A 26,773-nucleotide genomic window follows, 5' to 3' on the forward strand; every position below is an offset into this window, starting at 1 on the left:
CCAGGTACGTAAATATTCAGTCTTTGTGGTGCGATCGCAGTTCTCTACCACAGCCAAAGAGATTTAGACTGCAACACCAATTTGGTCAGAGTAGCCAAGAGCATAGGATGAACAAGAGTGGTGGGATGGAAAGTTGGTCATTACCAGGTGTCCGGGGGAGAATGTATCATTCACAGAGATCCACATTCAGAGGTTCATAGATTGGTTAGACTCATGGAATTGCAGAAGGCCTTACCTGCAGTGGATGTGGTGTAGATGGTTGTTGCACTGCCAATTCCGAGTCATCTGACATTGTGGTAGGTGAAATGATCACATGAGGAATAGAGAGCTGGGATGGATGGATATTTGTTGGTCCATGTCAGTGCAAATGTGTATCAGGTGTCGTCATCCTTTGGTGTACGGTACATCACATAGACAAACAATGGATGGTTGTATAAGGATATATGGCCGAACTTGGGCAGTGGGAAATGTGGCTTGTGATATAAACAGCAATCGTACCACTGGATCAGAGTCTGGCCTGTCATAATGGAAAATACTATCCATGGAGAGATACCGAAGAGTCAAGGACATTCTGTAAGAGGAACAGTTCTGTTAACACAAAATGCCCAAAGTAGCAGCGGCAACCTGAAGTAAGAGAACTGTGTTGTTACAATGGAGCCCTTGAATGTTAAAGGCCATGCTGTTAAGGAAGGGAGAGGACTAGGAACTGAAGGTTTTGGTTAGCGCAGGCAGAGGACTGGGGCCGGTGGCTGAGGAGTGCTGGCCAAGGAGAGGAGGAGGTGGAGGTGGTGGTGGGGGAGGTGCAGGAATTTTGAACAGCACGGGCAGGGGGCCTCCAGGAAGGGGTGAAGAGATGCTGTGGCTGCCGCTGTCTCGGGGTTAACTGCCATGCGTCTGCATTTGCTGCAAATCGGTTTCCATTTCAGGGTCTCAAGCCCAGCACAATGCAGGCAGACGTCAGGGCCAACGCTGTGAAGGGAGGGAGAGTGTGGATTTTTTAATTTTCACTTTTCAAACATACATCTAAGGCTCACAGTGCAGCTTGTACGTTGATCTCATGCACGACAAAGACATTAGTATACATCATTGTACTTTAATGTGATTTACAACATGAGTAGAGAATGGACAAATGCACGTACTGGTATCGTATATGGGGTTTTAACCCGAGTTCTTAGCATCATTAGCAGCAGTTCAAATGGAACCACGAAACAGGCCAAAAATCCAAGCACAAAATTGACAAGAAAAGTATAAAACTGGGGCTTATATGACAAAGTAGTCAGAATATTTGGACTCGTCGGAAGGCTGGGCGGTACACGATACATGAGTTGAGACCATAATAGATGGACTGCAATTGTGTCTGAATGCCAGGAAAGTGGTTGCAAAGTCTATTTTAATTATTATGGACAAGAGTGCTGATGTGCATCATACTACCAGTGTCATAAAGGGAAAAGATAAAATCAAAGCAGTTTATACTCCTCCAAATGAAGCCTGAATAATTATAGTTTCTCTCTATTTATTTTTTAATTTTCACCAGGTGCAAATGCACGTTTTAGGACTTCATGGTCAAATGGCTTACTTGGCCTCCATTCATAGGGAAGCCAGGAAAGCTTGATAATATACATAATTATAATGCAACAGGCCTCGTGGTCGATCACATTATGCACTTGGTCAGAAGCCCCATCACACAGTGCAATTGGTCAATAGGTTTTTCACAGTGTGAAGCTGGTTACCGTGTGGTGAGAATGCTGTTAATATGACTCTCTTTTCACTTGTGCTCTGTTGTGACAGACGATAGGGCTGAGAGTGGCAGGCTTGTCCCATGGTGCTTTGGATTTGCAATCTTGGCCTCCAGCAATGTCTTCAACCTCTGTATAATCAATGGAACAGTCAGAGTGAGAAACATGACACAAAATCCTAAAAATGGCCTGTGTACACAGGCACGTGGGTATACTTTGATCGTTGAAAACGCACTTTTAATCCGTGAGGTTACAGCTAAAATGAAACAATCCAGCTCATACAAACCTACATAGAGATACAGTGTACCCATATGGTATGTGGGGTGCAAAAGTACGAGTCCAGGAGGAAATTTATTCATTGAGACGTCATAACAAAATAAATAATTTAAATATGAAACAGAAAGCACTTTGAAGGGAATTTCCATGAACCCTTAAGTATACAAGAACATATACTGTATCCTTACTCATAAATTACTCATTATCATGACTCTAAACTCTAAAGGATATTATTACTCATAAAGATGCCATTATTATTAGTCCCCTACCGGTGTACACCAGAGGGGACTATAGGTTTGCACGCCGTCCCTCCGTCTGTCCGTCCGTCAGTCAGTCCGTCAGTCCGTCAGTCCGTCAGTCCGTCAGTCCGTCAGTCCGTCCGTCAGTCTGTCAGTCCGTCACGCAAAGAACAGTTTTCCGGACTTTTTTTTCTAAACTCTAAATTCTAATGATTTCAAACTTGGTACATGGTGTCCTCATGATAAGTTACAGATCAAGTTCGAACTTCACGACGTTTCGATCATTTTTGACAAAGTTATGGCACTTTGAACTTTGGGAATTCTGATAATTCTGATGATCCTTAACTCAGTGCCATTTAAAGTTTTAATTTCCTTTTAACAAGATTTTCTCTGCAATAATAGGACCGATTGAGATCAAATTTTCACCAAAGCAGGGACTCGGTCTGTAGAATATTTTAATCGTAATTATGACGTCACAGTTCACGCCATATTGTTTTTCATGAAAACACGAAAACCCCTTTTTCTCTGCAACAGCTGAACAGATCGAGGCCAAACTTTGCAGGCAGAATCGCATACCCATGACAAACAAAAAAGTCAATGAGCATGACGTCATGCATCACATGGTTTCAGAGTTATGACGTTTTTAAGCATGAACCTTTAAAACCGAGCTCCTCCATCATTTTTGATCCAATCGAGGGGAAACTTCACAGATCTGTTCAGCATGTCAGTCTACTAAAATGTTATTTTGGAATTTGCGATAGGGCACGTGGTTTGGCAGATATCGTTAATTAAACGAAAATATTTTTTTTAAATGGATATCTCTTGAATCGCTAGTACCTCAGACCGTGAGTTGGTAATTATATAATTCACACAGTGCAATACGTGCAGGCCGCTCCACGGAGCGACCTTGCGGGCTTATCAACGAGGCGAGGCGTGACACACATGTGTCTCAGCACACCTCAGATCACGTTTGAAAACCAGCATCAACCGTGCATAAATTTGCATATTCGATCATTTTTGACAAAGTTATGGCACTTTGAACTTTGGTAGGGGACATGTATTGCAGCGCAATACTCAGAATGCTTGTTTTATTAAGGCTGGGCGAAAAGCCAACACCAGCCTTGGTATTTAGAAAAGATCAGGGCTGGGCTGATCTCCACCAAATTTTGCATTCATGTTGGTAGTACCCAGGGTCCAGTCACGGACGCAAGTGATGGTGGGTGAGACCACTTCTAATGCTCCTGATGGGGGTGGGCGTTTCTAGTTATGAAAAAAAAATTCTTTTGAAATTATGATGACAAAGCTTGACATTAATTGAAGTGGAACTAATACTTTTGTACCCCAATGTGTTTGTGTGTATATATATCATGTATATATATTGTTATGTTTGTAGGGGGTAGGCAGTGATTACCTTAGTCAAGGTAGAATTGCATAGGTAGTGTGCTCCGACTGTTGTGAAGAAGAAGAAAACTCATGTATCATAAGTAGGGATCCGGTAGACCATATGTCGTGTAAGCGCGTATCTTCGTTCCCATCACAAGGGGTGGGGGCATGTTAATTCGTTAGGGATTATGGGTAATTAATCCCCTGCATGTAATGGCCTCTGTTATTTTTCCTCTGTTCCTTATAACACAGCAGCGCACACACACTAAGACAGAAATCGTGCATTTATAGCACTAAATAAAAGTGACCAGAACAAGGCATTGAACAATACAGCTGGCAGTGCCAGCCATCACATCACAACACAAGCAGGCAGGTCCGGGAGGCCACGCTCCGAAGAGCAGTGATTGGTCCGGGATTGATTGGCGCAAGGACTGCTAAAATGGGACTATTGGATTGGTGAAGCAGACACAGATGACATCAGAGCCTTGAGTATAAAAGAACGCTCTCCCCAACATTGTCTCTCTTGACCCTCGCCTCTTGACTTCTCGTCTATTGACTTCAACTCTTGACTTAATCTCTTAACTTCTCTCTTGACTGTCCCTCGACTTTCTCGCATCTTCTGGCTTTGGCGGTGAACGGTCACGATTTTATATCTCGCTCTGCTTCGGGAGTTCACGGCGAGTGGTCAGAGTTCATAGCGCTCCTGCGTGAGGGGAATTCATTGCCGAGCGGGGGCGAGTGGAACGGGTGCGGCCTGCTGACCGCGCTCGACACCAAGAGTGGTGGACTGCACAGGAGGCCTAGTACCCGCACAAGGACGTGGGGCCCTGGACGATTCCTGACAAGGTTCAAGAGCAGCTTGGAGCTAAGTGCCCACAAAACTAACACATTTACTTTCATTTATTTATCCCCTTCGTGTTGTATATGAGTCTGTATGGGGGCGCTCCAATTAGGAATGTAGTTTTACCGTGCTTTCTGTTGTTACCGGCATTCTTCAATAAAGCGGGTATTTTTGTTCATTTTAATTCAATGTCGGTTTGAGTTAATTGAATATCCAGATGCGGAGACGTCAGGTGGAAGCCATCCAGGTAAGTTCGTCATCCTCCTTTCCCTCGCGTGTAAAGAATACAGTCATCATTGGATTGAACGCCTTGGAGTTAAAGCTCGTTTGGTCATCTGTGTGTGTGTATATATATATATATATATATATATATATATATATATATATATATATATATATATATATATATATATACATATACATATATATATATATATATATATATATATATATATGTATATATATATACATATACATATATATATATATATATATATATATATATATACATACAGACGGCATTTAATATGGAATATTTTTTTTTTCTTCACTTGGGTTTACTTTCAGAAGTCGGTAGATCTATCTGGTGAGTTTCTTTTACGCTTCGGTGATTTCTTTGTTAAAAGAACCATGTCACTGATTGTCTGTCGCAGCAAGAAGTCAATAACAGGATTATATCACAGGTGGCGTGACAAAATGTACGGACAGGTACATTTGACGATTGGCTTCACAATCGGGTATATAAGGGTTGTTGCGTTCTGTATTAGTGGAAAACAACTGCTGCACGTCTACAAAAGTTATTTCCGCTTCCCCTGGAGATGGTCCGTCAACTCGACAATGCTGTTTGTCATTTAGTGGTGGCTTTACGAAATTCCGGCATGAAACAGCGTGCTATTGCTCGGCAGTATGGCATCACTCAAGGTCAGGTGTCAAAGATCCTGAAACGAAAGGCTCAGAGGGGTGTCCCTACTCCAATACCGAGGTCAGGACGTCCCTGCAGAACCACAAGGAGGGATGATCGCCAGCTGCACCGGTTAGTCCGCAATGGCCGTACCAAGTCAGCTAATCGGCTTAGGGCTGAGTGGCAGCAACTGACAAATGTGCCTGTATCCAGAAGGCTAGTCAACCAACGACTGGTTCAAGCAGGCTATCGTGCCAGGCGTCCCCTGAGAAAGCCACGTCTGACCAGACAACACCGCCAGCGCTGATGGCAGTGGGCCAGAGAGCACCGTCAATGGCAGCCAGGACACTGGAATCACGTGATCTTCAGTGACAAGTCTAGATTTCTGGTCCATCGTCAATATGGCCGCGTCCGAGTGCGCAGACAAGTGCATGAAGCCTACAACGAAGATTGTATAGTGCCAAGAGTCCAAGCTGGAGGTGGTGGGGTGACCGTTTGGGCTGCTTTTCATGCAGGGGGCAAAACTGACCTGGTTGTTCTGAATGGAAACCTGAACCAGTTCAAGCACAGGGCCATTCTGGAAGAAACATTGCTTCCATTTGTTCGTGCAGCCTTTCAAAGAAACTTTGTCTTCCAAGATGACAATGCATGGCCTCATCGTGCTCGCATGATCCAACACTTTCTTGCTGACCGTGGTGTAGAGCATATGGAGTGACCTGCCATGTCCCCGGATATGAATCCGATAGAGAACCTGTGGGCAGAATTAACGCGTCAAATCGACAACTTGGACCAGCAGTTTGCCTCTGTGCGTGAATTGCAGCAGGCGATTGTCGCTGCATGGCAAGCGATTCCTGTCCAAACCTTGACAAATCTCGTGAACAGCATGCCTCAACGTGTATGTGCTCTCCTGAATGCTCGTGGGGGTTACACGAAGTACTGAACTGTAATTTTATATAGAGATATGTAGTCTGTATATATAGATACATATATACATATATATACAGTCACGTGAAAAAGTAAGTACACCCCATGTAAAGTTTTGCCTTTTTCAACATATTTCAACATACAGCTATTAGATCTTCATTTCAACAATATTGAAAGATAAAGGTGATATAATATAACAAATATCATGAAACATTTACATTTTGTAGTCCATTGTATAATTTAAATAAACATAAATGCAAATTTCGCATGTGGAAAAAGTAAGTACACCCCTACATTTATCACCACTTCAAATACCTAAAATTAGAATCAGGTGCACCAGCTCAGGTGCAAATGATTAGAACATCGTTATAGAGGATCTTGGAGGAACCTGTCTTATTTAAACCTCAGACATTTAGTTTGGTTTGCTCTTTGTTGTTGAAGTGTGCGGCGTCACCATGCCTAGATCAAAAGAGCTCTCTGAGGCCTTCAGAAAGAAGGTTATAGATGCCTACGAGTCTGGGAAGGGATTTAAAAAGATCTCCAAACAATTTGAAATCAATCATTCGACTGTCGGAAGATCATCTACAAGTGGAGAAGATTCCAAACAACTGCCAACTTGTTCAGGCCAGGCCGCCCCAGCAAGTTCAGCCCGAGAGCAGACTGCAATATGCTGAAAGAAGTCTCTAAGAACCCCATAATGTCATCACGGGACCTACAGGTAGCTCTTGCCACTGTTGATGTCAAAGTGCACGAGTCTACCATTAGAAAGAGGCTGCACAAATTTGATCTACATGGGAGGTGTGCCTGGAGGAAACCTTTGCTGTCCAGAAAGAACATCAGGGTAAGACTAAAGTTTGACAATGAACACCGAGGCGAAGACCAGCATTTCTGGAACAATGTGCTCTGGACATATGAGTCAAAGGTTGAGCTATTTGGCCACAGTACCAGAAGACATGTTTGGCAAAAACCAAAGACAGCATTTGACCACAAGAACCTGATACCAACGGTAAAGCATGGTGGTGGAAATATTATTGTTTGGGCAGCTTTGCTGCATCAGGGCCTGGGCAGCTCACCATCATAGAATCAACTGTGAATTCTTCATTGTACCAGAGGTTGCTTGAGGATAATGTGAGGCCATCTGTTGGAGTGTTGAAGCTCAACCGAAGGTGGACCTTGCAACATGACAATGACCCTAAACATACCAGTAAATCCACCAAGGAATGGCTGAAAAGAAAGAAATGGAGGGTTCTGGAATGGCCAAGTCAATGCCCGGATCTAAATCCCATCGAGATGTTGTGGGGGCATTTGAAACGAGCTGTACATGCAAGAAACCACTCAAACATCGCACAGCTGAATGAATTCTGCATGGAGGAGTGGGCAAAAATTTCTCCTCATCGATGTCAGAGACTGGTAGACAGTTATAAGAAACGCCTACTTGAGGTTGTTTCTGCCAAAGGGGGAAATAACACCTATTAGGGCCAAGGGTGTACTTACTTTTTCCACATCTGAAATTTGCATTTATGTTTATTTAAATTATACAATGGACTACAAAATGTAAATGTTTCATGATATTTGTTATATTATATCACCTTTATCTATCAATATTGTTGAAATGAAGATCAAATCGCTGTATGTTGAAATATGTTGAAAAAGTCAAAACTATACATGGGGTGTACTTACTTTTTCACGTGACTGTGTATATATATATATCTGTGCAGTCTGTGTTGTGTTGTCCTGTGTTTTCACTGAACTACTCCCTCAAACTTTTGTGAAACCGTACCAAACTTCTGGTATGCAGTATATATATATCTCTCCCGTGTGTATGTCCTAAGGGTATTTATTTGATTTTTTTTGGTATTCAGAAAAGGTATTTGGTATTTATTTTTGGTATTTTGGTATTTATTACAATTTTTATTGAAATTTTTTTTTTCAACTTAAGTCTTCAACTTCAATTGTTTATAAAATGTAATATCACGTATATTACATTTTTTTGAAAAAATTCCCAATTTTCTTTTAGGGGAATTTTTGTTTTTTTTTCAACTTAAGTCTTCAACTTCAATTGTTTATAAAATGTAATATCACGTATATTACAAATACATTTGTGCAAAATAATTGTTTGAATTATGATTGGTGTAAACCATGACAACACGGAAACTCTGGTAGTCATTTATCTATAAATCTACATATCTGGGCAGTGTCTGTGTTGTCACTTAACTACTCCCTCAAACCTTTGTTTCTGTGGTTGTGAAGTGTTTTTAATAACGTGGTGGTGGTTTTGAATCGTGTGGTGGTGAGGTATTTTGAATTACGTGGTGGTGAGGTGTAATCGTCCCAAACTTCCAGTCTGCACCTACCCCTCCCCTATGTATGTGCTGAGGGGTTCTTTCTTGAAAAAAATAACATTCAACCGAAATCTTCAACCTAAATTGCCTATAAAAATGTAATATCACAAACACAACAAATACGTTTGTGCAAAGTAATTGTTTGTACCACACATAATACACAAAGTATTATGATTGGTGTAAATCATGACAACACAGCAACTCAGGTACAGTCCTTATTCTCAGCTAAAATAAGCCCGTTCCTCAGTAACGACATATACACATGTATATGTTTATGCAGATGTATATGTATATGTTTGTATATGTATATATATGTATATATATCTACGATATATATACACATATAACATTAAAAAAGAATGATAGCTTCTCTAGAAGATATTGATCCAGATAAAATAAACCAATGAATAAAACCAATCAATCAAATAAATAAATTCATTAAAGTTTTCCATTTTTTTTTGCTGTGCCTGGCAAGATGTTGTGTGTGTTCAAACATGTCATACCGCTTTGAAGGGGCCGTGACCCATCAGCAAATGAATGATGGCATAGCCGGGGACACATATCATGGAGGACAGAGCTAAGCACCAGCCTATGCCTTGTGCCCACGGAGGGTACATGTAGGTCTTGTTGTAGGTTAGTGGTGTGAACTTCACCAATGAGAATATAAAACAGGCCTGTGGGCACAGAATGTTAATTCTTACACATGTTGAGGAAGTTGTATAATTAACATAACATTGTTAAGTTTGAAGGGGTAATCTGACTTTTCAATTGCTTAACCCATAATTTTCTGGTTCCTAGTTGGACACGTGTGAATATGTTTTTAGTGTCTTGTTATGTTTCATTATCATTGATGGTCTTTATCCTTTTTGCTATTGACTTTACACTTGGTGTAACACTTGTGTTAATGCAATTTCCATATCACATCACATGATTTGTCATTGCTATTTTTTATTTTACAAGGACATCATTTTCATCAGAAAAGGGGCATTTTAATCATTATTTCATCTGCAGCCTGTGACTGCTGGTTGCATCATTTCTGGTCGCTTGTCTGTGTCGCTGATGCAGTGCTCCCCGTTACCAGTAAGCTGGTACTCATTTTATCGACCTCGGAAGGATGACAGGCTGAGTCAAACAACCTGGTGTTATTTAACGGAACGACAGGAGCTTGAACTCAAGACCCTGAGTTCTTAAGCCACCACCTTAACTGTTGAGGCAATAATAAAGAATATTAATTATACTGTATCTTATTTTACTTGGTGTGAATTTTTGTTCTGAAGAATGGCAAGCCTCCAGGTTTACTATCAGTCTCGGAAAACTACCATCCCTCACTCCATCTGACTCCTCCAATTCCTCACTCCACCTGACTGCTCTCAAATGTTGTGGTTGTGTGCTTCTCCTTCTCTCCCCATCTTGTCTTCCGCTCCCTCTTTTTGTATATTTTGTTTGTCTGGTTGATTTGTTTGTGAAATAAATGTTAGCTCTTTCACGAGCCTCGATTCAGTATACAAAAAAACACCCCCCGCCCCCCCTTCCCACGCCTCCTGCCCCCAAGCCCTCTCCCTCCCACACTTCTCCCTGCTCTCAAATGTTGTGGTTGTGTGCTTCCCATTCTCTCCCCATCTTGTCTTCCGCTCCCTCTTTTTGTATATTTTGTTTGTCTGGTTGATTTGTTTGTGAAATAAATGTTAGCTCTTTCACGAGCCTCGATTCAGTATACAAAAATTTTTTTTTTTTAAATCCCTTCTCTACATTATATGTACACTCCCTTTCCTTTGTCAGTTTTCTTGTTCTCAATAACCTCTTGTCCTTCCCCTGTCCAGAGTATGCATTATCAAATATATAAAGCTCTTACTCTAACCACTTACTCCATGAATTAATGATGTAAATACTCGTATTTAGTACTTTTCAAGGTCGTCGTCTGTTTTCAAGGTCAAATTTTGGGCGAGAAAATTGAAATCTGGCATGTTGATGTAATTTGAAGCCACGATTGCAGAAAAAAAATCACAAAACTGCTTGTAAATAAATGTCTAAGTGAAAAAATCCACAAATAAAAGTCAGCGGCTGGAGACTCAGGATGGTGGGGAGAGGGGCGGAGCATGGACTGTACATAAATAAAGAGCTCATATTGCTTATTCTTCATTTAATTGATATATTTTTTTCAAGATTGGGATTCCAAAAAAACCCCTCAATTTGCAATAAGTGTAGACTCACACCTATTATAAATTCCTAAAAGCCCAAAACTTTAAAATCCCAGCCCCACATCCTCCTGCTCCACACCCATATGCTCTTCCTTCATCCTCTTCTTCACCGCAAATATCTCTGCCCAAGACAAGTCTGGAATTTTCAATTCATTATTTGCCTCCAAACCTCATTGACCGAACCCATCGTTTTCCACTCCCACCTTACCCCCTCATACCCACTGCTTCTTGAACACTGATTATTTTTCATCCGAGAAGACAGCGGAAGAAACAATGGCAATGGTCTGTGGTCCCAAATCATCCAATTTTTTTTACTCTCACTTCTCCTCTATCGACTCTCCTCCATCTGTCCTTCACATTAAGCTGCCTCCCAACTACTTTGAGGACAGGAACCTCCACTCCTGTACACAACAAGGGTACTAAAACAGATCCTCTTAACTCCAAGGGCCAGTCAGCTTTCTTAGAATTATAAGCAAAGTTATGGAATTCCTCATTGCAGTTGACATCATTTTCCCTCTTCACAAATCACCTGATGTCTGACCATCCGTTTGGATCAGTCACTCAACTTTTGATATAATTTTGCTTTTCTCTCAACATGGCTAGATGCCCTGAATCTCGAACAAGGGCTGTGTCTAGGTGTCTAGACATATTTTGAGGCATTCGACACAGTATGGCACACTGCTCTGCTTGCATTGTTTTCTACACATGTCGTACAAAGTCATCTTCTTTCACGGCTTATTTCCTCCACTCACACTGTCAGCACGTAGCTCTCAACAAAATATTTTAATGTCCTCTCTGCGAGTGGAGACTAGGGTGATCTAAGGCAGCATCTGGGCCATGTCTTGTTCTTCATATATTTAAATGAACTCTCTTAACCGATAATTCCTATTGAATTAATAAATACTCCGGAACACCTTTGCAGATGATTACATTCTGTGACGCAATACCACAACATACTTGCACCCCAACAGCAGCTGCTTCACTCTCTTCTGACCTTGAACGGATCAGAAGGAAAAATCAGATGGAAAATGACAATCAATCCAGGTACATCATTCTCACCCTGTCTCTCTTGAAGGGTCGTCTCATGAACCCATACACCTATTCTCATGATCAACTATTCGAAGAGGCCCATTCTCTTGAGCACTTGAGCTTTACGATCAATCTCAACCTCTTTTCAGAAGACCACGTCTCAAAGTTGGTTCTCAAAGCCCGACACAGACCGAGTATCCTCCGTCATGCCGAGCCATTCTTTTGTAAACCTGAACTCTCAGCCTACAATTCCTTTGTCCATAGCTCAGTGGAATACTGCTCTTCCCTATTGGCTTGCAGCCACGCTTCACACTTGCCTCGTCTCACATGAATGCCATAGAATCCAAAGCTCTCAACATTATTGGCATCTTCCAGAAAGAACCTTAAGCATGGTTGTTGTTGTATAGCCCAGGACAGTTCTCTCGAACAAGCCCGTGGCATGGAGACAGCCTATAGATCTTGCAGGAGCGACCCAGAGATCTCCCACATCCTGGATGGTGTAGCCCCGCCTTGACAAAGTCAGGGCCATGACTAAGTTAGAGAGAGAGAGAGAGAGAGAGAGAGAGAGAGAGAGAGAGAGAGAGAAAGAAAGAAAGAAAGAAAGAAAGAAGAAAAGAAAGAGAGAGAGAAAGAGAGAGCGAGAGAGAGAGAGAGAGAGAAAGAGAAAAAAAAGAGACATGAGGGAAGCGCATGAGGACCGATTGGCACTCTGACCGTTACCATGACTGCGCTGCTCTGACAAATCCAGGCAGCAGGAAAGAATGGGGAACATTTGGCCGCCGACTTGCGTTGGGGGGTGGAGGGGTACAACCACCATGAAGAGGCGTCTTCGATAGTTGTCTTAAGCATGGTTGCTTTATTCTCTAGTTTTTTTTAACCACCGGTGTGTGGTCTTGCTCCTTCTGTTCTTACAATGCTCAGACTCTGTCCTGTCCCTCCAATATGCAGGTGTTCTTCCTGTCACCTCTTCCTTGTTCCTCTTTTCTTTCCAAAATCCCAACTTCTGAAAATCAATGTTGACTGCCGACCCCCACTCCTTTGTTCCTCTTTTCTTCCACTTGGATCTGCCTTCCTGAGTCAGCTCATTCCTACTCTTTCCTCCAGGGTTTTCCAATGGCAGTACACAAGCACTTCAAGTCATCCTTAAATCCAACCCTTGATCCATTTTCCTGCCATCAATCCCTCTGCCTCCCAACCCACACCTCTTTTTGCAGTTACTGTTTCCTTTTCCCGTTCATCCATTTCCTTGTTTGTTGGATTTACTTGCTGTAGCTGTTGGGCACTACTCCACTGTTGCCATTTCTACATGATCCATTATCGCACTTTTCCATGAGGCTATATTTTGAAATAAAAACATTTCATCATAGACTTGGAGTTACATTTGAAAGGTGCAAATACCATACTCATTTATGTATACATAACCTACAAACCCCATTGAAAGAATGGATCCACGATAACCTCAGTTCTCCCATATGTAAAATGTCTTTTGAACAATATGGGAATGTTTTGAATCCTTATTAGGTCATGTATAAATATTTCTAAGACTAACTATTATTGGCCCCATGCACATTGTTGTTTTTGATGGTTTGCCTCAACTTCGATGAAAAGAAAGGAAAGTGAGACAGTGGAAAAGTTCTGAAAAAAGTTGGTTGTTTGTGAACAATTGTTTGGTTATGTGTAAGGATTTGGATTGCAGCTTGTTAGCTAAAAATGCTTACAAGCTGAATCAACCCAGGAGCTGTGGGAAGGCTAACGAAGCACTACGCACAACACAAAGGATTGGAGTGATGACATTCCAGCACCATTTCATCCACGGGCTGGGGTGGAACCCCAGCATGTCCTCCAGAGCATCGTAGAACTGCACCGTGCCTGCACGCACACAGTCGCACACACAAGCACTGCATGTCCAAAGGATATCACGGACCAGGAACTAATGTGGCCAATAGTGCACCACGAGTTGTCTATTATATTAGTGAGAATAATTAGAAGCCACTTTTGAGGACACTGGGTAAGTTTGGCTATGGAGGAAGAGTATTCCATGCAAATGTGGGTGGCATGGTCTAATGAATGATGTGACCCATGGTCTAATACGTTTGATTTCTACGGCTTGAAGAGATTAATTTTGTCAGAGGAATTGCCATTTCATGGTTGCCAAGGGACACTCGAGAGAACATGTTTACAAGAGCGGTGGCGGTCGCGCTACCAACTTTTGAGACTGTGATTATGGCACGTAGATCACGATGCTTGGCAAAGGAATTGGACTTCAGAAAAGCTCTTCCTACCCCAGGCAATCGTGTGCAGAAATGATTGGAGTTTTTGCCTGTTCATGTGTTAAGGCTTTTTTGATGGGTAATTGGTGCATGGAGTCAAAATGACAATGCTTAATTGTAAGGTTGTGCATCACATGGTCTGCAAATTTGAGAACGTACAACATGATTGCAATTGTTTGTTTAATTTGTTTGATGGTGTTCGTCATGTTGCAATCTGAAGATCTATATATCAAAGAAACAAGACTGAAAGTCTAACAGCGGCGTAGCCAGGCTTGTAAAATATTATAAACCACAAACACGTATGATTAGCTTTTTAAACAGTCGCTAATGCTGCTTATAACATTAAACAAAGAAATTTGGAGGAATCCCAACATCCGTGAGGTATGTTTTACTTGCAGAACTGAGGGAAGATCTACTGTAATCTATATATCCCACAATGGTTGGGTTAATAACATGCTATAAAAAACCGAGGCGAATTCCTTACTTCCGTGGTTGTTAGTCCGTAAACCGCTTATCATCGATTCACGAACCATACACTGCTTCAATCTATTAACTTTGTATTTACGACATTGGGATGAAAGTGTTATGGTCATATTTACTTTATTATTATTATTATTATTATTATTATTATTATTACTGTTACGAAAACGATACTACTGAAACGATAAACTACTGCATTAAGAAACCTGGGCTTAATTTGTCTGAAGGTGAGGCATGAAGCCTAAGGCCTATACGTACGGTATTGTTGGAAGAGCCGTAACGCCGATGCTTTCGATATTTCATGATCATTTTAACAATCGGTTTGTTTGTGTTTCACGCTGAATGAAAAACGAAAAGGTAGAGCATGGCGATTGTGATATATGACAGGTTCGACGATATGTTCGGCCTGAACGAAATTGGAATCAAAATGTCGGAGTGTGGAGACTGGAGAGTCAGCCGCCATACCGCTGTAATGACATCAGACGTAATCACATCACCCTGTCACGTGACCGGATCCTCAGCTCTGATTGGTATACATTTGAGGGGACATACATACAGACGGACAAACACTGTTCTAGATGGCTTTGCCCTATGGGCTACGCCGTAAAAACCCTTCAAAAACAGAAGAGTTGGCTCGCACCAAGTTGACTGCGTGGGGCAAGTATTCTATGAATACCATCTAGTTCTGTTGTTTTTCCATCTTGACTGAGGTCAGTCAATGAAATTCCATGTTCAGCAATGACTGACTTTACCATTTACCTGGCAGTCTTTGTGTCTCGCTAGTAAATTAAGCATCATTGGAGGCCGTAAGAAAATCCTCCAGATCATCTACAATGTGAAGACCCTCTATTTTGTCCTTCAACTCTGCTGTTGTTGACCCCCCCCCCCCTCTTTCTACCCTTCCTTTTATTTTGATGCATTCTGATGCATTCAGTGTTCTAGCTCTTCCACGAGCCTTAACTCCGAATACAAAAAACTAGAATGGGACTCGGTGGAATGCATACCTCCGCCAGGCTGAACAGTTTACGTTTTGTATCCCACTGATAGGCCGGATCCAGACCTTGAACCATAATCTAATTGGCTTGTTCTTATCACACACCCAACCTTCCCACCAAGTTTCGTCAGGAATCCTTTCCCCAACTTTTTCAGTTATCCTGCTCACCGCCAAACAGGGGTGAAGCATAACCTTAATCCACCATTTTTGGCAGAGGTGATAAGCTTCACAACACGTTCATCTCAGAGAATCAATATCTTAAGATACCAAGATTGCAGAACATGCAAACAATGGCCACAGATCACCCAATTAAAATCCGGTCTACCTCCAATAAATGTCAATGTCTCTGTACCGCTCTATCTCCATCGCTTGTAGGTTTTATACAATATTCCATTTTAAAGCTGATTCATCCTCCATGCTACTCCATCTTCTCTGGCATCCTTCCTGACCCAATCAAGCTAGCTATTGAAGGTAGCAGTTAATATGTCACTTAGCTGCTTTGACACTTTCTTTAACATTTTTGTATGCATATTATCTTGTCCTTGAGATTTCTCTTCAATTAGCTTTCCAAACTGTCTTCTTACTTCTTTGCCCTCCCACCCAAAACTCGTCTCACAGCCTTTCCTCACCTCAGAGAGGGTGATTGTACCAGCGTCTGTCTGTCTGTTTCTTTATAGACGAAGCAAAATTAACTATTTAATAAATCTGCCATCTCACTTTCGTCACTAAACATTCTCCCTGGGATATCCCTCAACAGGCCTACACCTGTCTTTTTTTTTATATACAAGGTGTAAGGCTTATAATGGAGCTGACACACACACGGACATACTGATGATACAAACTCCAGCAATCTCTACTGGCAGCCACCATGCTCGTCCAGGATCGCCAAATCCTCCTCCAAGAAAGTTAGTTTCCTCTTCAGAGCTCACAAGTACATCATCTCCCATCAGCTTCTCACCCTCTACAAATCCCAAATCAGACTGGTAATGGAACACTGTTTCCATGTTTGGGGTGACGCTACTCTGTTGGTCATCGGTATTCTGGATTGCATCCAAGTCAAGGCTGTCCGACTGATTAACGACACTAATTTGTCCCACCATTGAGCAGACTCTACACTGTGCCTCTTTTACTATTACTGTCAGTGTTCTGTTTATCTGGCTGGTTCTGCCGCTTTTCCTCCTCACTCTGTTTTTAACACTCATCTAGATTATATTCGTCACCATTTCTGCGTTACCCTCCCTTCCTTCTGAACCAATCGCCATGCCTCGTCCTTATTCCCTCCCCGCACTGCCTCTCTTTGGAATAGCCCCTCTTCCCCCACACCTACTCCCAGAAGCTTTCCCCTTTGTCTTGGTCTCTGTGCAAAACAATTCAAGGCACAAATCGATTGTCTATATATTATTGAACAATTACATTTTCCCATCTCCTTTCTTTGCCTTTTCAACCAGGAAGCCTCCCTTGGTTTTGGCCTCCACTCTTTCTCCATGGTGTAATAATAACAAAAACAATCTCCCTCACAAGGCAGCACACTACTTCATCTTTACGATCCAGAAAGCTGAATCTACACTTGTAATCATTTCATTTCCGAACAATGTCATCATCATGGTCTCTTTCTTCCTGTACCATGGCAGCACCTCTCGCCCAATGTCTGCCTGTATCCCCTCGAAATTGCCTCCACCTCCACCACCCCTGATGCCGCAGACATTAAACATCGCTCACACTGCATGCAGTCTTCAATTTGCCCCCTTGCTCCCTTCCTGCTCCATTTTATTTCAGCAGATTCAGCCTTGCTTCCTGACGAGCCTCATTTCTAACTTACTTGTCGTCGTGCGTACCGCATCACCAAATTACTGCAGGCCAAACATCTACCGCACTCCTCAGAAATCGTACCTCCACAACCGCTGATGGAATAAAACTTGTTCCAAAAAACAGACAAAAGCGGCGCAAACCCACAACCCAGCAACAGCCACACTTTCACCCGTGTATTATTTGAGGGATCTTGATCAAAAATAAGTTCACTTTGTTGATGAGGAGGATAAACATGGTGCGTCCACCGTATTGCTGCAAACCCACCGTATATCCAGGCCACAGTGACACATTCAAAGAAAGCCACCCACAGGAGAGACACTCCACTAGCAGCATAGTAGTCAAACAGCTGGAAAATGTACATCCCGCCCTGCAAGCCACGAGTGAATCCATTGTAAGGGGAAAACAAGAAAAATTGTTCAGAAGCATCAATACACGTGGATTGTCTAAAGCTTCATGTACAACTAGGAAATGTTTTGGCAAGCAATGCCCTAGAAATCACTGAAACAATATTCAAATACATTTTAGTTGTAGGACACTTACTTATTCATCATGTATAGCAATTAATTTATGAAGAACTGTCAACAATTTCTTCCTTGCCTTCCACTTCATAATAAATTTATGACTCGAAAGTCCCAGCTGTCCATTTGTTTCCAATGCCTTCACTGCTGATGGTTTGTTAACCTGACATTCTGTTGTTTAGCTCTTCCGTTAATATAGCTGTATAAAATTCAATAAGCATCATTGAATGAATGATATTTCAATAATGTCAAAAACATTTGAATAATTAGTTTTGCAAGCCTCTGCATGTTTTCAAACTACAATCATAGTAAAACATTACAAGTGTTGAAATTTTGTGATTCTGTTAGAAATTTAGCATCACAATCGGACACATTGTATAATACAACAAGAATTACTACACAGTGGTCACAACCTGTGGCAAAATTCGGTAACGAGCCGATTGGGAAACACATATTTAAAGCAATCTTAATAGAACAACAGTGTGATTCAGAAATACATATTTAATGTGCTATTAAAAGATTAACCCAATATTCGACATTGATTAGATTTTTCAGGGTTCCTCATCATCAGTGACACTCGACACAAACAAATCCAAAATAAATCGGACACAACAAACCCCGGCAGTAATCAGCAGAGGCCTACAGGCCTAATGTCTAAGGCCCACCAGAAAAACAAGATGGCGGCCATGTTATTTTGTCTGGATGCCATGGTGGATGGAGTCGAGCGACAAATGTGGATGGGGTCCAAAAGCTGTCAGACCAATGGGTGCACACTTCAAAAATCCACCAATCCACCAAAGAACAACAACAATCACGCGGAGCTCTTATAGACCTGCGACATGTTGCAGGTAAAAACACGGTCCACATGTGAGTCTCTTTAGACATTGTCAACAGGGTAATGTATTTTTCATGACGGTAACAATTTTGTGAGTTGCCATCATGACATCTGGCAAAAAGCCTGGTGTTGGCTTAATGGTTAGGGTGCTGGCTTGGGATTCCAGAATTCTGAGTTTGAATCCCGGTCGATCGTTGAATTAACGCTAAGGGGGGTTGACAACCTGTCATCCTTCTGAGATCGGCAAATTGAGTACCAGCTCACTGGTAATTGAGGAACTGCATTAGTGGCACAAACGCGCTTCCAGAGAAATGACAAAACCAGCAGCCACAGGCTGCATATGAAACAACAACATTACATCTGGGAAACTGTATATAAAATGGCCACCACATATCTGAGTGAGAACATAAGCTTGAGGATGTTTTTGGATCATAAATGAAATGGCACCTGAAAATAAATCTGCTCTTCCTTGTTTGTCTCAAAATTGGTGGAGTACTTGGTGCTATTTGATTCGTTGGCTGTGTCTTTACATTTTGTTCTGAACACGTGTGTGTGTGCGTGTATGATTGCAATCTGTTCTCGAACCTACAGCAACACCGTGACGTCACTGTCACATTGTGCTACACTGTGACCCCGAGGGGGGACTTGCAGCATGAATCAAGCCTTGAGGGCAGTGTTTCAAATACAAATAAACTAACATTGAACCCATCACTTCACTGACGGTAGTTGAACAACATAACTTGAATGGTACACTACATGACCAAAAGTATGTGGACACCCGAACATCGAACATCGAACATCTCATTCCAAAATCATGGGCATTATTATGGAGTTGGTCCCCCCCCCCCCCCCCCCCCTTTTGCTACTATAACAGCCTCCACTCTTCTGGGAAGGCTTTCGACTAGATGTCGGAACATTGCTGCGGGGATTTGCTTCCATTCAGCCACAAGAGCATTAATGAGGTCGGGAACTGATGTTGGGCGATTAGGCCTGGCTCGCAGTCGGCGTTCCAATTTATCCCAAAGGTGTTTGATGGGATTGAGGTCAGGGCTCTGTGCAGGCCAGTCAAGTTCTTCCACACTGATCTCGACAAAGCATTTCTGTATGGACCTCTCTTTGTGCACGGGAGCATTGTTATGCTGAAACAGGAAAGGGCCTTCCCCAAACTGTTACCACAAAGTTGGAAGCACACAGTCGTCGAGAATGTCATTATATGCTGTTGCATTAAGATTTCCCTTCACTGGAACTAAGGGGCCTAGCCCGAACCATGAAAAACAGCCCCAGACCATTATTCCTCCTCTACCCAACTTCCAAACTTTACAGTGGGCACTACGCAATCGGGCAGGTAGCGTTCTCCTGGCATCCGCCAAACCCAAATTCGTCCGTCGGACTGCCAGATGGTGAAGCATGATTCATCACTCCAGAGAATGCGTTTCCACTGCTCCAGAGTCCAATGGCGGCGAGCTTGGCATTGCGCATGATGATCTTAGGCTTGTGTGCAGCTGCTCGACCATGGAAACACATTTCATGAAGCTCCTGACGAACAGTTGTTGTGCTGATGTTGCCTCCAGAGGCAGTTCGGAACTCGATGGTGAGTGTTACAACCGAGGACAGACGATTTTTATGCGCTACGCAATTCAGCACTCGGCGGCCCCGGTCTGTGAGCTTGTGTGGCCTACCACTTAGCGGCTGAGCTGTTGTTGCTCCTAGAAGTTTCCACTTCACAATAACAGCACTTACAGTTGACCAGGGCAGCTCTAACAGGGAAGAAATTTGACGAACTGACTTGTTGGAAAGGTTGCATCCTATGATGGTGCCACGTTGAAAGTCACTGAGCTCTTCAATACGGCCCATTCAACTGCAAATGTTTTTCTATTGGGATTGCACGGCTGTATGCTTCAGTATATATACATGTCAGCAATGGGTGTGGCTGAAACAGCCGAATCCACTAATCCGAAGGGGTGTCTGTATACCTTTGGTCATGTAGTGTATATGTTACAGTGCTGCAATACAGTTTATTGACGGTCAATATTTGCAATTTTTCTAATTCCAGAAACATTGTTTACTACAAACAACCCAGCATTCATTTTAGTATTACACACACCTATTCGCCAAAATCCAATATTATTGTCACGTCCCTGGCCATGAAGATCACCCGGGGACGGATAGCCAAACCAGCTTTAACTCCCGAGGTGACCTTTCGATGATGGCGGTTATTTTTGCATGTGTGGATGGAAGAGATGAGAGGCTTTTAACTAACCAAACACAAGGGTTTTTTCCAGAAACGACAAAACACACAAACATGGCAAATAAAAATGCAACAATTATGATTTAATAACAAAATAAAGCATGGAATGAAACACGAAAATAGCTGAGGTAAAATCAATTCTAATTTTAGGCACCTCTATCCGACTCAACCACACACAGGGAGAGGTAATATAATAAAATAAAATGTCTTGGCCAGAAATTAGGCACCCCCAATGGGTCCTTTTGCAAGGCCAGCGGTGGTTGACATTGAACCACCTGCACAGGAAGCTCAAAAAGGCTGACAGTGCGGCGCGTCAAAAGCGCTCACTATCAAGCCTGTGGTGAGCTCATGAAGATGCCCCCCTTCCTCCTTCAATGCCTGGACGAGCACAACGTGGCCTCCAGCTCCTTGGTGAGTCTCACATTAGCCCGCCTCATTCAAAATGCTGCCGACGCAGCAAAAGCTCCACGCTCACTAGTCTAGTAGGAAGACTAGGTCCCCCTGCACCCCCCGGAGATATACTTCTAATCAGTGTTTCTAGATTGGAAACAATGTGTAGAAAATGACTAGCTATGGCCCCAAGCTGAAAAAATGTCCCACATACCATTTTTATGCAAATTACTGCTGCCATTATCAAAAAAAGACTAGGTCCCCCTGCACCCCCCCGGAGATATACTTCTAACCAGTGTTTCTAGATTGGAAAAAATGTGTAGAAAATGACTAGCTATGGCCCCAAGCTGAAACAATGTCCCACATACCATTTTTATGCAAATTACTGCTGCCATTATCAAAAAAACGATTTTTGACATATCTCAGCCAATATTGCAGATAATTGAAAAATGAAGGTGTCTAGACCCATGTTTTGAAGGGCATAGATCATGATAGAACTATTCATAACATGATTACATGTGTCTATGGTATACTAGTATGCTAATTAGTGCTTTATTTACAAAATAATCACAGTTTTACGAAATAATAGACTCATATTAAGGTCCGTCTACACAGACGTTAACACAAAGTTTTATTTTTCTAAATACCCTGTGAAATTCACCGAATGCCCTGTGAAACCTGGGATTCTTCTCCAGCTTTTTCAAGGGCCCGACTTTTCCCTTCCCTTTGAAGGCACTGGTGCAGTCTTCTCCGCTGAACACATAGTACCCCAGGAGAGTGGCACAGTAGTCCTCTCCCAGGGATTCTGCCAGCTCAGAGACGTTGACAAGTTGGCGATGCTTCCCTGACCCTGTATCCAGGTACACCGTCAGCTTGATGTTGTGGGCATGGTGGAGCAGGATCAGGAGGATGTCTGTGTCCGGTGTTCTGACTACAGCGTTCTTGTATCCGATGGTAGCAGCATGATGGAGGTACAGAACCACCCTGGTATCAGTCTCTTCCTGGTTGCTGTAGATCGTGGGGAGTTCACGTACCTCGACCTGAAACACAAAAAGGCACCGCATTTCAATCACCAGTCACTGCCAGTTTCAGTATATCTCCGGGGGGTGCAGGGGGACCTAGTCTTTTTTTGATAATGGCAGCAGTAATTTGCATAAAAATGGTATGTGGGACATTTTTTCAGCTTGGGGCCATAGCTAGTCATTTTCTACACATTTTTTCCAATCTATAAACACTGATTAGAAGTATATCTCCGGGGGGTGCAGGGGGACCTAGTCTTTTTTTGATAATGGCAGCAGTAATTTGCATAAAAATGGTATGTGGGACATTTTGTCAGCTTGGGGCCATAGCTAGTCATTTTCTACACATTTTTTCCAATCTAGAAACACTGATTAGAAGTATATCTCCGGGGGGTGCAGGGGGACCTAGTCTTTTTTTGATAATGGCAGCAGTAATTTGCATAAAAATGGTATGTGGGACATTATTTCAGCTTGGGGCCATAGCTAGTCATTTTCTACACATTTTTTCCAATCTAGAAACACTGATTAGAAGTATATCTCCGGGGGGTGCAGGGGGACCTAGTCTTCCTACTAGACTACACTCAAAAGCACACACAATTGTCCCAGCACACAAAATGGCCAGCCTTCTTGTTCGAGCAAGCAGAACAGCGCTTCTTCTTCTTCCCCCGCTGCGAGAGCCAATGACGTCCCATGTGGCGTGGCCTGCCGGCGTTCTTCTTCTCCACCCACTGATCCTCTGCCGCTTCTGGGCGGGTCTTTTAGCGTATTAGGTCCATGAGGCGGGCTTAGTTTGGCTTGGCTGGTAGTTGTTTTAAAATGTTAGGAAAAACTACAGGGTGTTTGACGAACAGGGAAAAACTATCCTTAACCCCTATTACTAATTAACACAGCATCATCCTTCGTATGATGCACATTGAAACAACCTTAAGCTACATTTTCCCTACTTAGTACATCGAAATGCTCCTACACGTTACGTGGTCCATGCTATTTCCTATACATTTCTACCTTCCCAAATCGTATTCCGTTCTCTACCCTCCCCCCACCCCCCCCCCCCCCCCCCCATAAACGTAACATTTTAAATGCGTTTTATGTTCCTAGGGATCAGACGGTAGGTTGGTTTTTATTTTTTCAAGTTGAAAAATGCAATTCTCATTGAGTCATGAAGCAGTCATGCTGCTGTAAAGGCCTAGCCTAGCGCTAGATGTAACGCCGTAATGACATGCCAGATGTAACGCCATGTTACTACACCATCTTACTAAATCCGTCATTCCAACGCTGAGCATCTGGCATTCAGCCCATCGCCTACAGATGTCAAATACTACTGTATCAGACCCCATTGCTGTAGTAGGTACCAGGAAGCAAGTGCTACAGTAATGGGGTTTGATCTCGACATAATTTCTTGGAGATTTTGACCATTTCCCTCTGCAGAGGAGCTTCTGCTCCATGCTGACAAGGGCAAAGAAGCCCAAAACACATGTCCATGGATGTACCCTCTCCGGGGTGGATTGGCCTATTAAAGTGAGAATTAAATTCTCTTCCTGGTATTGGCTCTAGTACAATCCTATGGAGATATTGGAGGCTGTAGCGCTGCTAAGTTTATGCCTATTAGGTGGAGACAATGCAATTGTTGAGCCAGTAAAGTTTTTTTTTTTAATTTAAATTGTTCCTGACTTTTCAGAACTGTTTTGTGTGCCACAGACAGGTTAAAGTGTGGCAGGCATTTCCTGTTAGGATGCAATAGTTGGTGTGGCACCTCCTTCCTGTACCCACTACAGTAATGGGGTCTGATCTCAATACATATGTTCGTGGAATAATTTAATTAAGGAAATAGAAAAGAAAAAGTTTTGTAAAACGTCACCTGGAAGGCTGAGGGATTTGTGCATGTTGTTTGAAATATCCCTCAATAGATAAACATGCTATGTCAAACACTCGATCATTACTATGATGTCATTGTGACAACAATATCCACTAACACTTTATTCCAACAAAAACTCAAAAAAATCTCATAAGGTTTGACATTGCGGGGCTCTCGTTCATTCCTGCGGAATCATCCGACAAGTAAAAACGCGGCCTACCTTTGTGACCATGATGAGGCCAAATAAGTAGCTGATGCAGCAGATGGATGCGATAAATATTTCCCGATTTCTCTTTTTCCTCAGGAAATCAGGGTAGAGATCTATGAATGACGTCGCCTGGCCCTCCACCTCCACAAACTGTACCACACGTCCACAACTTAAAAATAGATTCAAAGTCCAAAACAACAAAAAAACAACTCACTCTCATCCTAACCAGACACTATTAACCATGTCACCAACCCTGCATTTCAGATTCTATTTCGGTCCAGTGTAACAGCAGGTGCAAATACTCAAGATAAATTAATGTCATTGAAAGAGTTGCATGGACATTTCCATTTCCCATTATTTTGCCAATTTTTGTACCAATTGCCGCTATCGTGAGCTGTATCGTCTGGAGAGCAGTGATTCTGGAGAGTGGAGAGCTAGAAGTGAGTAGTTGGAAGTGAGACTAGAAGTGAGACTCTCCGTCTGGAGAGTGGAGAGCAGTGATTTCTGCTTCTAACAGTCTTAGATCAACATTGTTAGTCAAATAAATTAACTTGCAAGAATAGACAAGTCTGTAATGCACATTCACTAAAAGTGTTTTAAATATATATTTGATGTATAAAGATGCTCGCTTCTGATCTCTCTCATTTGGGTTCTACCCCTAGAGGAATGGAATTTGACTAAAACTGTTGGTTTTTTCACACGAAAGCTGAACTCAAACCAAAATGCAGCTCAACAACTGAGCTAAAACACAATCTGTTCTGATTCCGATTTCTTTCTTCAGGCTTTGCTTGTTGTTATCCCGTCCCCCGCACAGCAGGCGATGGGGTTTTGCAATTACTTCTGTGTCCTTGGTTGTTATCTCCATTTGTGGGTTTCAGAAGGTGGAACAGAGTCCTCCGAGGACCCAAAGTATCCATCTCCTCTTCAGTACGGGATCACGGTTCATGGACCAAGCTGTTCACAACTTTTTCAGAGTTTTGTTCCAAGTTCTCTTTTCAGAATTGTCACCGAGCCTCGGATTGCCTCCAGCTGCAAGTCATTTGTGGTAATATTCCCGGGGATGGCTTTCAAAATCTCATTGAGGTTCTTCTTCATCATTCCTGTTGCTCCAATTAATCACTGGTACAATTTCAATGATCTTCAGCTTCCAACATCTTTTGACCTCATTTCTGAGGTCCTGCTATTTGGTAATTTTCTTGATTTCTGTGTTGTTTACGCCAAACTCACTGGGTACTGATATCTTAATCAGCAATGCTATATTTTCCTTTTTGTTCCTGAGTACAATGTCCGGACGCAATGCTTTGTTTTCTATGTTCACGCTAGATAGAATCATCAGGTCGTACGTGAGCATGACGTCCTCATTTTCATCGATTTCCCTTGGTTCGTGTTTCCATGAGTTTTCTGGAACTGGGATGTTTACATTTTTACAGATTTGCCCATGAATCACTTTGCATACTTTGTTGTGTCGTTGTGTGTAAAGTTGTTCTAATCGTTTTTTGCATCCCGAGAGCAGGTGACTAGTACTTTCTGTTTCTGTCTTGCAGAATCTAGACTTGTCCATCTCGCTCAGTCTCACCATCTTTTTAAATCCATTGGTGTGGTGTCCTTGATCTTGGGGATTTATTTTGATTCGTTTGCCATCCTAGTTGAGCTGACTTCTTCTTAGCCATTCCAGTGAGCCTTCCTTGTCTATCCATACTCTGTCCAATTATTTTTTTGTATTTTCCTGCTCTTTTGTTTTTCTCCCAGTTGTTGGTGTATATTTCTTGATATTCATTCTGTGTCTGTGTATATATGTGTCCGGGCTATAACTTTTTTACCATTTGAGTTTTGTCATCAATTTTTTACTATATCTTAATTATGATAATACGGAGAAGACAAATTCATAATTTGGTCAAAAGGTCAAAGGTCAGTGTCACATAAAATCAGCAATTTTCACCTGATTGACCTCAAATTTTAACAGCTTGCATATTGGGTCACTGAATTGGTTCACCAATAAAAAGGTAGGAGCTGATTGTTTTTTCAGATCAAAAGCTCAAAGGTCAAGGTTGCGGGGTAGCATCATTGGCTGAGGGTGCAGCTGTGACGCTGATACAATGCCCTCTGTAGGTTAGGACAGGAATTTGTAAAAAAAAAAAATCAGTTTACCGGCGATAGCTCGCCTACCGTCCGTGATCCATGGGATCTTTAACGTCGACCAACTAATGCCGGCAGACGGGATGCCGAGTCTAACGTCTATCTGAGGAACGGCACACACATTGATGAGTCATACTGCTTG

General features: G+C 42.4%; 1 protein-coding gene across 2 annotated transcripts in view; it reads right to left on the minus strand.

Annotated features, from left to right (window-relative positions):
• Positions 1–1,073: 1,073 nt before the first annotated feature.
• The window catches only part of LOC137425556 (sodium- and chloride-dependent taurine transporter), a 119,621-nt gene continuing 93,921 nt past the window's right edge, over positions 1,074–26,773 (minus strand). For both annotated transcript variants that reach the window (XM_078776776.1, XM_078776777.1), the window contains 5 exons: positions 24,508–24,645; positions 17,687–17,789; positions 13,638–13,738; positions 9,146–9,316; positions 1,074–1,867 (listed from right to left, as the gene is read on the minus strand). In XM_078776776.1, the coding sequence (XP_078632902.1) occupies positions 1,766–1,867; positions 9,146–9,316; positions 13,638–13,738; positions 17,687–17,789; positions 24,508–24,645 (615 nt within the window). In that variant the 3' untranslated portion in view covers positions 1,074–1,765. The remainder of the gene's footprint in view (positions 1,868–9,145; positions 9,317–13,637; positions 13,739–17,686; positions 17,790–24,507; positions 24,646–26,773) is intronic.

The sequence above is a fragment of the Myxine glutinosa genome, chromosome 4 (assembly GCF_964187855.1).
Source record: "Myxine glutinosa chromosome 4, kmMyxGlut1.1, whole genome shotgun sequence".
In the NCBI taxonomy this organism is placed as follows: Eukaryota; Metazoa; Chordata; class Myxini; order Myxiniformes; family Myxinidae; genus Myxine; species Myxine glutinosa.